The sequence below is a fragment of the Vombatus ursinus genome, unplaced genomic scaffold (genome assembly GCF_900497805.2).
Source record: "Vombatus ursinus unplaced genomic scaffold, bare-nosed wombat genome assembly UNPS02014789.1, whole genome shotgun sequence".
NCBI lineage: Eukaryota > Metazoa > Chordata > Mammalia > Diprotodontia > Vombatidae > Vombatus > Vombatus ursinus.
The window spans coordinates 6,810,467-6,825,720 of NW_020954567.1; the positions used below are offsets into that span (position 1 = coordinate 6,810,467).

Sequence of the window (15,254 nt, forward strand, 5' to 3'; positions counted from 1 at the left end):
GATCTATGGGTCTTTATTTTTTACCTGAAAGACATGGGTGGAGTATAGATTCCTAGAGGATTTGGGTTGCCCCATAGGGTGAACCACAGTTTGGGAACTGTGTGGTGAGAAGCATGGCAGTATGAAGAAGCATGTACCCCAGTCCATGTACCCAGTCAGTGAACACACTGAATGATTCCAGCATCTAGAACCAGTGATGACAAACTCTGACAGAGTTGTTATAGTTCTAAGCCCACAGAAGTCTTCACATGGGAAAAGAACATTGGGTGGTGATTTGTTAGGGCAACAGGGATTTGGGGGATAATGAGTCAGAAAAAGGCCCATATAGACCTGGAGCTTAGAGATGAAGCTTGAGCTCATCTGATGTAAGCTCCCTGAGGGCAGCGACTGTCTTTTGCCTCTTTTTGTATCCCTAATGCTTAGCACAGTGCCTGGCACATAGTACACACTTAATAAATCTTTACTGATGGATTGATTATTGAGTGTGAATAGGTTCATATCATTCATGTTCTCCCTCAAAAAAAAAACAGCTGCACAAAAACTCTAAGGTTTGGGACAGTGCACCCTCCACCCTAGAAGCAAAGCCCTATTTTTTAACAAAGAGTTAAAAGTCAAGTAATAGGCTGGGGAAATGAGCAAACGGGAAAAAACTCTGACTATAGAAAGTTACTATGGTGACAAGGAAGATTAAAACACACACTCAGGGGGACTGAATTTCTGGCAGCAGTGGTGGTTTTCAGACCTCTTAGCCCACAGATACCAAAGACAACTTAGAAGGTCAGCAGAAAAGATCTGTCCCACCTGGGTGAGAGTGGAGTCCAGCACAGGCCACACCAGCACAGCCCTGGCCCTAGCAAACCAGGAGCAGGCAACAACCAAGAAAACAAAGTCAAAACTCCTACATCCAAAGCCTCCAAGAAAAGTATGAATTGGTCTCAGGCCATGGAAGAGCTCAAAAAGGACTTTGAATACAAAGCAAGAGAGGAAGAGGAAAAACTGGGAAGAGAAATGAGAGTGGTGCAAGAAAATCATGAAAAACAAGTCAACAGCTTAGTAAAAAAGACACACACAAAAAAATGCTGAAGAAAATAACACCTTAAAAACAGACTAGGCCAAATGGTAAAAGAGGTCCAAAAAGCCAATGAGGAGAAGAATGCCTTAAAAAGCAAAACTGGCCAAATGGAAAAGGAGGTCTAAAAGCTCACTGAAGAAAATCATCTCTTAAAAATTAGAATGGAACAAACGGAAGCTAATGACTTTATGAGAAATCAAGAAACAATAAGACAAAACCAAAAGAATGGAAAAAAAATAGAAGACAATGTGAAATATCTCATTGGAAAAACAACTGACCTGGAAAATAGATTCAGGAGAAATAATTTAAAAATTATTGGATTACCTGAAAGCCAAAAAAAGAGCCTAGATATCATCTTTCAAGAAATTATCAGGGAAAACTGCCCTGATATTCTAGAACCAGAGGGCAAAATAGAAATTGAAAGAGTCCACTGAACACCTCCTGAAAGAGATCCTAAAATGAAAACTGTCAGGAATATTATAGCCAAATTCCAGAGTTCCCAGGTCAGGGAGAAAATACCACAAGCAGCCAGAAAGAAACAATTCAAGTATGGTGGAGCCACAGTCAGGATAACACAAGATTTAGCAGCTTCTACATTAAAGGACAAGAGGGCTTGGAATATGATATTCTGGAGGACAAAGGAGATAGTATTGCAACCAAGAATCATCTCCCTAGCAAAACTGAATATAATCCTTCAGGGGAAAAATGGACATTCAATGAATTAGAGGACTTTCAAGCATTCTTGATGAAAAGACCAGAGCTGAATAGAAAATCTGACTTTCAAATACAAGACTCAAGGGAAGAATAAAAAGGTAAACAGGAGAGGGAAATCATAAGGGGCTGAATAAAATTAAACTGTTTGCATTCCTACATGGGAAGATGATATTTGTAACTCATAAGAACTTTTGTATTATTAGGGCAGTTAGAAGGAGTATATATAGAGAGAGGGCACAGGTATGAATTGAATATGAAGGTATGATATCTAAAAAAATAAAATTAAGGGGTGAGAGAAGAATGTACTGGGAGAAAGAGAAAGGGAGGGGTGGAATGGGATAAATTATCTCACATAAAAGAGGCAAGACAAAGCTTTACAATGGAGGGAAAGAGGGGAGAGGTGAGGGGGAGTGAGTGAACTCTCATCAGAGTTGGTTCAAAGAGGGAATAACACACATACTCAATTGGGTATGGAAATCTATCTTACCCTACAGGAAAGTAGGAGGGGAAGGGGATGAGAGAAGGGAAGGGGTGATAGAAGGTAGGGCATATTGAGGGATGGGAGGGGTTAGTGAGAACACCTTTTGAGGAGGGACAGTGTGAAAGGAGAGAGAGAATAGAATAAACAGACATGAGGGGATAGGATGGAGGGAAATACAGTTAGCAATAGTAACTGTGAAAAAAATTTTGGAGCAGGTTTCTCTGACAAAGGCCTCATTTCTCAAACATATAGAAAACTGAGTCAAATTTGTAAAAATAAGCCATTCTCCAATTGATAAATGATTAAAAGATATGACCAGTTTTCAGATGAAGTAATCAAAGCTATCTATAGCCACATGAAGAACTACTCTAACTCATTACTGACAGAAGAAATACAAATTAAAACAATTCTGAGGTACTACCTCATACCTATTAGACTAGCTAATAGGACAAAAAAGGTAAACAACAAATGTTGGAGGGAATGTGGGAAAAATGAGATTTTAATGCATTGTTGGTGGAGTTGTGAACTGATTCAACCATTCTGGAGAGCAATTTGGAACTATGCCCAAAGGGCTATAAAACCACGTATACCCTTTGACCTAGCAGTACCACTACTAGGTCTGTATCCCGAAAGAGATAAAAAGCAAAAAAGGAAAAGGACCTATACAGACAAAAATATTTATAGCAGCTCTTTTCTGGGGGTAAAGAATTAGAAGTTGAAAAAGTATACCCATCAATTGGGGAATGGCTGAATAGGTTGTGGAATGTGATTATGATGGAATACTATTGTACTATAAGAAATGATGAGCAGGATGTTCTCAGAAAAACCTGAAAAGACTTGCATGGACTGATGCAAAGTGAAATGTGGTGTGTACAAAGTAACAGCAACATTATAGGATGATAAGCTGTGAATGACTTAGCTATTCTCAGCAATACAACGATTCAAGGCAACCTTGAAGGACTTATGATGAAGAATGCTATCCATCCCTAGAGAAAGAACTTTTTTTACTTTCTTTACTTTTCTTGAGTTTTTTTGTCTATAATTTCTTTCACAACATGACTATTACAGATATGTTTTGTATGATGACACATGTATAACCTACATCGAATTGCTTGCCCTCTCAATGAGGGAGGGTGGGAAGGGAGAAAGGGAGAGAATTTGGAACTCAAAAGTTTTAAAAGCAAATGTTAAAAATTGTTCTTACATGTTATTGGGGAAAATAAAAATAAAATACTTTAATAAAAATTGTTTCCATAGTGTCTGGCATACAGTAGGTACTTAATAAATACCGGTTGACTGTGGGACTCTGCAAATAGCTCAACTTCATTGTGGCTTATTTTCCTCATCTGTAAAATGGAGATAATAGCAGAGCAAACAGAATGCCAGACATGGAATCAGAAAGACTTGAGCTCAGGGGAGCTAGGTCGTGCAGTGGATAAAGCACAGGCCCTAGAGTCAGGAGGTCCTGGGTTCAAATCTGGCCTCAGGCACTTACTAGTCACTTAACCCCATTGCCTCCAAAACAAAAAAACAGATTTCAGCTCAAAATCTGTCTCTGACACTTGTGATGTATACCTGTAATACCCTACTGGGCCACTGGGAGATTTAAATGAGATGTAAAGCATTCTGGGGTGAGAATTTTCTCTGATTCTATACAGGCATTTTTTTTTTTAAGGCAATTGGGGTTAAATGACTTATCCAGAGCCACACAACCAGTAAGTGTCAAGTGTTTGGTCCGAGGCCGGTGCTCTATCCACTGCGCCACATAGCTGCCCTACGTAAAGCATTCTGAAAATTTTTAAATGTTTTGTACAACCTACTTCACAGGGTTGTTATGAAGAAAATGCTTTGGAAACTTAAGGCCCTGTGGAAACATGAGATGGGATTATCATTACTAATAACAATAAGATCGATGTCTCCCCTTATCTAATTTCCTGGCACTTTTATTCCTCTTATGCCCAAATCATAATTTGTACTGCATTTATTTGGGTGTCTTATCACCTCTGCTTGATTTTAAGTCCTTCTAGAAGAAAGGATGTCTTATTTATCTTTGTACCCCCTTCAGGGGGCATATTTGTTTAGTGAGAATAGTTGTACTCCATACATACAAAGGTCTTAATAATTTTCTTTTTGAAAAAACGAATGAATGAACAGTGACATGACCACACATACGTTTTCTTTCAGCTACTTACCAATCTTGACTCGGATATCCAGACCTTCTTCCGACTCTTGATTCTCAAACACTCCATGGATTTCTAGACTGCATTTAACCACCACGGTGATAAAGTTCTTCAGCAGCTTTCTTTCAACCTTCCACAAGGCTAGCAACGCATCCCCTTTAAGTGACGCACAGAGTGGGATAGAAAAGGGTTACACTTTTGGTTTTCCCTTAGGGACCAGCTCACTTGGGTATTTCTATAGGGAACTTCGTATGCATAAAACTCTTCAGATTGACTTTATATCTGTCCCTTGCTGCTCCTCTTTTTGTGAGTCCCTTTGAGAACGAAGGACAAATAACAAACAACAACAATCCTATTTAGGGCGTAAGGACGTCTGCGAAGCTTTCTTACCCCCTCCCCCTCCCAGATCAGTAAAGCCGGTACCTGCAAACTTTAAGATGTCTCCTCCAAAAATCAGCACCTCTGAGAAAAGAAGAGGGGAAATCACATACTGATTTCTTTAAAAAACAAAAAACAAAAGCATTATGAGACAAACCAAAAAGCTCTTTCCTTTTATTGCAGAATGAAGGGAACAGGACATGGACATAGTGTAGGGAAGTAGGATAACAAGACAGAGAGCCAATTCCCTTGAAACCATTCTTACTGTTCCATTACAATTGTTTGATACTATTTTATTGATCTCTTTTGAGTTATTGCTTTGATCAGTCAGGTAATGAACAGACTTTCATTAAGCACCTACTACCTGTCAGGGCCTATGAAGAATGAAACAATAGCTAATTTCAATATTAAAAGTGCATTCCTTTTGGAAATAATATTGTGCTTTAGGCCTTTCACCAATTCAAACAGGTCTTCCCCTCAATTAGTACGAAATAGTGAAATTTGACTATATTCCCAGATATATATGATTCACTATGTGATCTAGCTCCTCATCCCACCCCCAAACCCCAGCAAGATAAATACCTGTTCCCTAAATACATCCTAGTGATGCTCTCTGGAGAGGCTAAGAGAAAACAGAAAGGGTCAACATGAAAGCGCCTAGTATGGCTCTCCTCTCAGTTATAATCCCCCAACGAAGGAAGAGTAATGAGGCAGCAAGTTTTGAAGCCAAAGCCCGGCTCTCCTACTTACTTTCCACGATGACGCTTATGTGTCGATTGAGAATATCCACCAGCTGTTCAGCCCCACGGTCCATGTACATGGCTGTACTGAACTTCTCAGTCATTGCTGTGAAACCTGGGGCACAGGTACAAGGAACTCATTTGGATTCTGGGAAGAGTCAGAAAGGAGTCAGAAGAAGAAGCCTAAATTGGGAAGCAGCAGGACCCAGCTGTTCTTTTTTTTTTTTTTTTAATGGCTTGTGACAAGGAGGAAGCAATCTCATATCTCCTTGATTTGAGGTGGTTCCCAGAAGATCTCTTCTGTCCCCTTACCCTGCCCCTCCAAATAGTTTCTCCTATTTACTCAATGGTCCCTGAAATTACTGATTAGTGGGCAGACTTTTATTCTTCATTAGAGATGAGGGCACCTTGACAGATTCACACTTTAGTGTAAATTACTAATATTAAATCCTCTCCTGGGAAGCAGGTTTTAATAAGGCAAAGGCACTGGTCATCCAAAAGCAAAGAAGGGAGAAGAGCATCCCAGGGAGGGGGCTAAAGGGCATAGAAGAGAGGCTTCAGGTGTGAAGTCAACTTTTCCAACTTCATAATTTTGTTAAAGGTGTTGAAGGAAAGGGGGAAAGTGCCCCGATCATACCTTATTTTTAACTTTGGAATATTCACCATTATGAACCTGAAATACCAATATTTTTTATTCCCTAGCCTCCCCTCCCCCCCCCCCCCCCGCCTCAGTTTAGCAGGCATATTACAATATGGGCTTGCCTCTTTCCACTGTTAAAAGTCTCTTTTGTACTTGCCTGAAATATCCACAAACATGAGGATTCCATCAAAATATTCCATGGAGGGACGCTCTGGGGTAAAATCTCCATAGACAATGAGGTCTGGTAAGTGAGCAGCTATTCTGACAATGGTCCTATCCGGCAAGGATGCTTTTACAATATTCATCTCTGAGGAAAATTTTCAGGGCTCTGTAGTCAGAGGGAAAAGTTTATAGATTGCAGTATTATAAGGATGGGGGAGGGTATGACAGAAGCTTCTGAATTTTAACCCACATTCACTCCTTTTTTTTTAAAAATTAATTTCCTTTCATCTTTCTTGTATCTAGAATGATTATCACAGTACTAAATAGCAGACCTAGTTTGCAGGGTTCAACCTTCCAATGGGGGGCCCATTTACTTTAAATAGAAAAAGATTCTATTCTCACAGTAACAAACTACCCTTTAATCCTGAAAAGTGGCTGGTCAGTGCTACTGGTTTGTTAAGGGAAGCATCCTCTTTACTGAAGAAACAACTCAAAGCGCACATTCTGTGGAAGGTGGGTCACCTTCATTACATTTTTCCTTACAAGCTGTACTTTCCTATGGATTTCGTTTTTCCTTTCATCCTGACAAATTCTGCATTTTCCTCCTGTTTTGCTCCTTTACATCTTAATTACATTCCCTTAATTTTTGTGAACCACATTTCCCCTCCTCCCTTTCCTGGCTCCATATTTTTGAAGGTTGTTTATACATGATAGTTTTATCGATGTGTGTGTGTGTGTGTGTGTGTGTGGTTTAAATACAGTAAACATAAAGCAAAGAGATAATATATGCAAAATAATCCAAGTAATTCTGAGGAGAGTTGACCTTTCACCTAATAGCATGGAAGAAAAACCCTAGGGCATACGTGTACAAGCAAGCTCTAAGTAGGGGCTGCCAGAAGGGCCAGGAGCAAGAAGGAATCGGAGTGTTAAGGCAGCTGCGAGTCAAATTGTGAAGAGCTTCAGAGCCTAGACAGGAGATGAGGGGCCAAGCTGAAAGGCGACAACCGGGAGGTGGGGGAAAGTTAGAAGACTGACACAACAAAGGAAGCCCAGATACCCTAAAAGAAGGTGGCAGCAGTGAACAACAGAGTTCTGGGCCTGAAGTCAGGAAGACTCATCTTCCTGAGTTGAAATCTGGCCTCAGATACTTACTGGCTGTGTGACCCTGGGCTAGTCACTTCACCCTGTTTGCCTCAGTCTCCTCATCTGTAAAATGGGCTAGAGAAGGAAATGGCAAGCCACTCTAGTATCTTTGCCAAGAAAACTCCAAATGGGGTCATGAAGAATTGGACACAACTGAAACAACTGAACAACAATACAGTTAAATGTATAGGAAGGATATTTGTGTAGAAATGAGTATGTGCTTGTATACGGAAGAGAGCTGCCTTTCGACTGGCACCAGGACCCAGGATAGCAGTACCTGAGGCAGAAGCTTGAATGACATTCACCTAGGGATGGTATATAACATTACATAAGGAGGCTGAGATGAGTCCTTTCCCTGTTCTTTATCAGCATTTTAATAAACCTATTCCATATTAAATCTTCACAGCGCTGGCTGCTTACGGAGGAGCCAGATATCTTGAAGAGAAAGCTGGAAATAATTCCAGTTTTGATGAGAAAACCCACAGAGCAATGTCACAAAAACCTAGAGAGGAGAGACTGAATTCACCATTGTCAACTTCGGTAAAAGAAGTCAAGAAGGATGAAAACTGAGATAAGGTGATCAGATCTGGCAATTAAGAAAACACTGGTAAGTGGAGAGATCACTTTCAATTGGGAGACAAGGTCAGAAGCCAGATTGCAAGAGCAGAGGTAGAGGAGATAATGAGAGTAGGCAGTGTTTTCTAAGATTTTAATTGTGAAAGATAGTAGTCATATGGATTGAGAGTTTGAGGAGATGTGAGAGGTTTTTTTTTTTAAGGATGCATTTGTAGGTAGTGGGGGAAGGAGTTGATGAAAGGTAGAGATTAAAGACTGGGAGGAAGAGATGTTGTTGGAGGCAATATGCTAATTAGAAGAATGGAGGGGGATAGGTTCAGGAAAACCTGAGTTTCAAATTCAGCCTCAGACACTACCTATGTGACTCCAGGCAAGTCACTTAACGTCTGTCAGGCTCAGTTTCTTTCTTCACCTTGAAAATGGGGATAATGATGACACCTACCTCCCAGGATTGCTGCGAGGATCAAATGAGATAATGTTGATAAAGTGCTTAGCTCAGCACCTGGCACACAGTAGGTGCTCAATAAATGCTTATTTCCTCCCTTTTTATCCAAGGAACTCTATATGAGAATGATGTAGCTCCCAAGAAGGGGGAAGTCAAGAGAACCTGTAGTCTCCGAGACTCCTGCTCTCATTAGAAAGGATAAGAAGAAGCTGGCTCAAGGATTCTCCCTAATCCTCCTGACCCAAGGATGGCCCTTAACGGTGGCTGCCACAAACAACCCTTTCTGCTGAGAGTCCCACATCCACCCCTTCTCACCTACCTCCGGGCCCCATCAGCAGCTGAAAAGCAAACAGACAAAACCACACAGAGGCGAAACTGAAAGACAGTAGGGCCCCAAACCCTTAAGGAGCTCGGCAAACAGGCCAGGGCCTGGTCCAAGTTACTCTGAAAATAGCCCAAGTACCACGTCCATCTTCAGGAGTGGCCCCTACCAAATGGCAGTTTTACAGGCCCCGCCCACACTGCTCGCCAGACTTGCATCTGATTGGCTGCTCACACGCTATTCTTTTCTGTTCCCCCACCCCCACCCCCGCCCCCGCCCCAGGCCATTCCCTTCCTTGGGTCCATGGATCTTGCTAAGTCTGATCCTGTTTTAGGTTATGATTCCTGCCCCATATGGCTTAGCTTCTCTGCTCCTTAGTTGTTCCTCAGTCTTCTCATCAGTGAAATGAGGGGGTTGAACTCAATGTCTCAGAAGGCACTCAAACCTCCTCCTAATCAGTATGGATCCCTGATAGAAACCCTGGAGAGGAAATCTATTGATTCCTACGGGGGAGCTGAACTGGAAGAAGGGGATAGAGATACAGTTGTTCAATTTTGGAATGTTAACCTAGATTGCATTTTAAGATATCTTTGTCTCATTCAATGTAACAACAGACATTATGTGAAATCTTTTTTGGGCAGAGCCTCACCGTATCTGAGAGAGAGCTTGGAGAACTCACCCTTCCTTTGTAAGACCTGCTCACTCTCCCCCTCCCATTGGTGGTGGTGGCGGGGAGTAGGTCCTGTAGACTCCAGAGGGGCTCTGGGAGCCTCCATTTTGTGGAGGGGTATAAGCCTGCCTTCATTCCCCTCCTGGTCCTCTTTCTGATTTTCTGGACTTCAAAACCATGCCTCCACACTGCCATTGCCAAGTACATTCCTCCCCTTCCTGTCCATCTTTCATCTCCCTTTTGTGTGTTTTCTGCACCCATTAGAATGTAAGCTCCTGGAAGGCAGGGGCTGTCTTTCTTTTTGCTTGTATTTGTATCTTCAGAAATTAGCACAGTGCCTGGCACATAGTAAGCATTTAATAAATGGTTATTTATTCTTCCCTTTCTTCTTCCTTTCATCCTTTCCTCTCTCCCTCCCTCCCTTTCTCTTTCCTTCCTCCCCTCCCCTTCTCTCTTCTTCCCTTCTTTCCATTGTCCCTTCCTTCTTCCCTCCCATCTTCTCCCCCCTTTCCTTCCTTCTCTCCTTTCCTTCCAGTAAGAAGATAAGAAAGAGTAGTAGTATAAAAACCTAATGAGGAAAGAGTATCCAGGGAAGAGAGGAGGCCAAAAACTTCACATGCTGCTAAGAGGTCGGGGGATGAGGACTGAGAAAAGGGCATTAGATTTTTATTCTGACCTTTTCATCCAGCATACATTAGCATGGGACGTAATAGGTACTTAATATTTATTGACTGACTGACTATGATCTCCTCTAGCTTTTATTAATTTTTGGATTTATTAAGTGACATCTAGACCTTCATCTAAGTGATTGCTAAGAATTACGAATAGCATAAGGCCATTGTCAGATCCCTGGAAAAGCTTGAGGCTTTCCTCTAAGTAGACGCAGTTATATTAATGACTGCTTTTGATCAAAAGCCCACCAGCCCATTATCTTTCCATCTTGTCTATAAGCATAGCAGAGAAACTATGTCAAATAAATTCAGCTATCAACCAACATTTATTAGGAGCCTACTATTTGCCAGGCACTGTGCTAAGTAAGCTCTGGGGAAACAAAAAGGGGTGAAAGACAGTCCCTGCCCTGGGGCAGCTAGGTGGCCAACGGGATAGAGCACTCCCCTGGGAGTCAGGAGAACCTAAGTTCAAATCCAGCCTCAAACCAAACACTTGACACTTACTAGCTGTGTGACCCCGGGGCAAGTCACTTAACCCCAACTGCCAAAAAAACAAAACAAAAAACAGTTCCTGCTCCGAAGGAGTGGTATCATCTGCATATCTGAAATTGTTGATATTTGTCCCAGCAATCTTAATTCTGGCTTTTGATTCGTCCAGCCTGGTATTTTGCATGGAAGTACTTTGCATGGAAGTTAAATAAAGTGACAGTATACAGCCTTGTTGTACTCCTTTCTCCTTTATTTTTATGAGGCAATTGGGGTTAAGTGACTTGCCGAGGGTCACACAGCTAATAAGTGTCAGGTCTGAGGCTGGATTTGAATTCAGGTCCTCCTGACTTCAGGGCCGGAGTTCTATCCACTGTGCCACCTAGCTGCCCCTGTACTCCTTTCTCAATCTTAAACCAATCAGTTATTCCAAGCTCAGTTCTAACTGTTTGTAAGTAAGGTGGATTTTAGTGTGTGTAAGGAGGACTTTGTTATTCCTTTTTTTTAGATAATATTTCCCACAAATTATGGTTGAAAACAACTTCTACTGAGCAGTTGCAGTAGAGATAGAGGGGTGATATAATGTAATGGTCACTCCGTGGGCACTGTGCTAGGTCATGCCGCTATTGCTAAAGTTAACCTGTGAGCTTCATGTTGGCAAGATGCCTTCTTTGTCTGTTGCCCTATAAATCAAGTGGGCACTGGTCAGTGAGGAACCCATTCTGGGGTTTGGGTAATGCATAGAGGAACGCATGTACCTGCCCTGCCTTGATCGGCCCCCATTAAGGTTTGGGGGAATCTTGTACTTGCCTCAGTCAGCCCCCATTGAGGACTGGGGGACCGGCAGGAGTTGTAACAGCTCCTGCTAATCTCACCTGCTGAGACTATGTAGCATGATTAGGGAAAGGCTGTAGGAGTTGGAGCTCCCATTATCAGCAACCGTTCTGCGAAGGCTCTAGACTAGGAAAAAGTAAGCTTACTTAACGCCTCTGAAGCTATCTTCCCATCTGACCAGATCAAAAGTGATCCTGTGCTAGAACACCTGCTAGTGTTATGAGCCCACCTGTGTTCTCCTGCCCAACAAATGGTGTTACCTGTGTGTTTACCTGTGAAACACTGTTGCTTCATCCTTCATCACAACTCTCCACTGTGACCTTTCTGACTTGGGTAACAATGCATGGCGTAGATCGTAGTTTCATTGGCTAGCCCCTACGCCATGACAATGCAGTGATCCAGGAGGGGAACGGACTGTATGGAAACTAGTAAAGGATGGTAATATTGAACATCATAGGTGGCACAATGGATAGAGTCAGTAGGACTTGAGTTCAAATCTGGCCTCAGACACTTACTAGCTGGGAGGCCCTGGGCAAGTCACTTTACCCTGTTTGCCTCAGTTTCTTCATCTGCAAAATGAGCTGGAGAAGGAAACAGCAAACCAGTATCTTTGCCAAGAAAACCCCAAACGGGGTCACCAAGAGTCCAGGGACAGGCTGAAAACAACTCAACAACTCCAGGTAAACTTCGGTATACAGCCTTAAGTGGGAGGGGCCAGGGCCAACCCCGCCCCCACGAAGGTCTGGTTTCCACCAATGAGGAGAGGGTCCCCCCAGAGGTTCCGGGGACACTTGTATCATTAGGTGGGGGTCTTCATTCCTCTTATCAATGGTTGGATCCTTCACACTTATCTAATGTTGCAGACCTAAATAGGTTGTGGAGTTTGGCGTTGCTTTTTGTCTCATTTTGATTTTATTTTTTTGTTCCTATGACGGTCCTTTACTGTATTTCTTGGTTCTGTGCTCACCTGTCAATGGAGTCCGGTTCCATCCCTCGGGCTACAGGAATGCGCCCGGCACAAAGATGGCCGCGGCCGCCTCGGACACCGTCACGTGATCGCGACCGAGCGCGCCACGTGACTCCCCTCCACCAGCTGGCGCCCAGCCGGCTCGCCTGCAGTTTTCTCGCTCTCGCTACTGCAGCGGGAGCCAGAGCCGGGCACCCTCCGAAGGCCCAGAGAGAGGAGCATCCCAGGACCTGGGCAAGGTGACCACGATGGCGCCTTGTGCTCTGCGCGGTGTCCCGAGCGTCAGCCGCCAGCCACTGTGCCCCCCAGGTGACTCCCCCGACCCCCCGACGCTTCTTCCCAGCGGTACCTGCAGCCGCTAGGAGAGCGCTCGGAGAGCTCGCAGAGCATCCAGAGCAGCTGGACAGGCACCGGGCTTGCTGCTAACGCCACAGTTCCAGAAGATGGAAGGCTTTGGGGGTGCGTGACTGATGCGGCTGCCTTCTGCGTTACCTCACTGTCACGTCCTGTCCAGGGCTTACTCCTTCAGTCTTACATATGACATCATCCCAGTGCCCATGGCCCGCTGGGACGTCTCCAACCGTATCTACACCAGTGCTGAAAACCCTGCGACATCCGGTTGAACGATTTTAGTCTCTCTGAAGAGGACATCGACCTCAAGATTCCTCCAGTTCAACGCACTGTCTCATTCTTTGCCAGCTCTTGGACATCACCTACCTGGCTCAAGACCAATGGGGCAGTGAATGGGGAAAGTTCAATCGAGAACCAGGGGATAGTACCACCAGACCTGGGCCAACTTCTTTATCAAGTTTCTGGATGCTTACGCAGAGACATTTAAGGTTTTGGGCAGTGACCATCAGCAGAGCAGGAAGGTTGAGTGGGTGAGTATCCCTTCCAGTGCCAGGCCTACACGCCAGAACTTCATGGGGATTTCATTGCCCTTGCTCAAAGTGCTCACCGTGGCAGTATAGTAATACCGCATGACAAGCAACTTCTGCCTCAGTGGGCACAGGTGGTACCTCATGAGGCAGCCCATTATGTCTCTGGGGTAGCAATTGTGCACTGGTACCTGGATTTCCTGGCCCCAGCTAATGTCACTTTGGGGGCAACCCACCAGTTATTCCCTCATACAAGGAAGGTTCTTACCACCAGTCTTTGGCAATGGCAAATGGTTCAACATCAGAAACTGATAGGATTTTATCAGTGGAAATGATAAAGAGGCATCCCCATCTGCTTTGGCAGTGCAACTTAAGGACCATGAGACCTTTGCAACTGACTTGCAGGTGAAATCTTCCACCTCTGTCCTCACCCCCATTAGAATATGAGTTTCTTAAAAGTAGGGACTGTTTTACTTTCCTATTTGTATTCTCAGGACTTAACACCTCTCCGTCTCCCTCTTGAATATAAGTGCTTAATTCATTCAAATTAAATACTTTGTCAATTACCTTTAGTTCTGGGTAACCCATGCTCATACTTTTTCTATTTCTCAAGATGAAAGAATTATTGTGTCCCATAAATGTCATTCTGTGGACATTTAGTGACTTTTATAAAGATAGACAAAAAGTTATTTCACTTCTTTAAGTAAGTTACTTCAAAGTGCTTCCATTTCATTCAAAGTCAAAATATATTAATTGACATTATGTGGTTGTTTTTGCTGAAAACTCACCATTCTCCAGATACATCTTACTCTCCAATCTCCCCCTGTCTCATCAAATAGCTGCTCTTAGACAAATAAGTCTATCCCCTAGTTGATTAATGGAATGTGTTCCACAAGGGCAGCCCAACAATCAAGAGGCAAATGTGACTGGCCATATGTAGAGTGGACAGAAATTTGGTCATCGGTGAGCCCCTTACTGAATTATACAAACATCAAGATGAAACATTACTAAAAGTGTGTTTTATTTTCAGTTCAGTCAAGGTACTGTATAATGGCTACAGTTACAGTCCCATCTGCAGAACATTAACATTGTTAGCATTATCTTTTTGAAAACCAAATAATAAAATGAATCAAACTAGGTCCCTTTGGTGGTAATAACTGCTTCTGGATTTGTTCAGCAGATCAAGAGTCCTTTACAAATTTTCCTTGGCTCTTAGTTCCCGTTTATACCTGTAAACAAAAACAGAAGACAGCAAACATCATTTCTCTGGGAGAAGAAGAGAGGGGAAAGCAGTTTCGTTCTTTTACCCAGGAATCTAGTCCAGTTTCCAGCTTCCTAAATCCTTCTAGGCAGGAATAAGCAAAAGGTAAAGTTGTAACCAGAAACTTGTCTGCACTTAACTTACGCAGATAATAAAAGGAAATTTCCAGTGCCAACAAGTTTTAATTACACATTGCATATAAAATTCTAACTCTAGTCTTATAGCTTCTTGTACCAAAATGACTTTAATCTTAATTTTTTCATTATGCATTTTTAAATCAATAACAGGGAAATATAGGAAACATTTGGAATTAGCCATCTCTCACAAGTCAGAGGAAGCAACTCAGGAGAACTGTTAATTTTGGGCTTAAGTCTAACCAGCAAGAAGACTTAGTAGAAGAAACAGAAGCAACAGAAGCTTTGGGATAAAGTATATTTGTGGTAGTGAAGAAGGGAATACCTGGCATGATCAGACACATCCATGACTTTTGGAGAACAGATTGCAAAAAGACTAGAAGACAGATGCATATGATACTATGGCAGTTCACAGGCTCCTAGAATTGGCTAGAAGATTGATCGAGAAGAATGGGAACCTGTCCAGAAGAAAATTCTGACAACAGAATAGCAAATTACTC

At 42.8% G+C, this 15,254-nt stretch overlaps 2 protein-coding genes and 1 pseudogene across 2 annotated transcripts in view; 1 reads left to right on the forward strand and 2 right to left on the reverse strand.

The window, feature by feature from the left end:
* ADCY10 (adenylate cyclase 10) overlaps positions 1–6,510 on the reverse strand; it is a 127,725-nt gene extending 121,215 nt beyond the window's left edge. Inside the window, 4 exon segments of the mRNA XM_027868597.1 lie at positions 4,460–4,603; positions 4,871–4,909; positions 5,576–5,680; positions 6,363–6,510. Of these exon segments, the coding sequence (XP_027724398.1) occupies positions 4,460–4,603; positions 4,871–4,909; positions 5,576–5,680; positions 6,363–6,510 (436 nt within the window).
* A 6,219-nt stretch (positions 6,511–12,729) lies between these two features.
* LOC114047517 lies at positions 12,730–13,943 on the forward strand (annotated as a pseudogene).
* A 413-nt stretch (positions 13,944–14,356) lies between these two features.
* The window catches only part of MPC2 (mitochondrial pyruvate carrier 2), a 28,761-nt gene continuing 27,863 nt past the window's right edge, over positions 14,357–15,254 (reverse strand). The window contains exon 5 of the mRNA XM_027868319.1: positions 14,357–14,588. Within this exon, the coding sequence (XP_027724120.1) occupies positions 14,552–14,588 (37 nt within the window). The 3' untranslated portion in view covers positions 14,357–14,551. The remainder of the gene's footprint in view (positions 14,589–15,254) is intronic.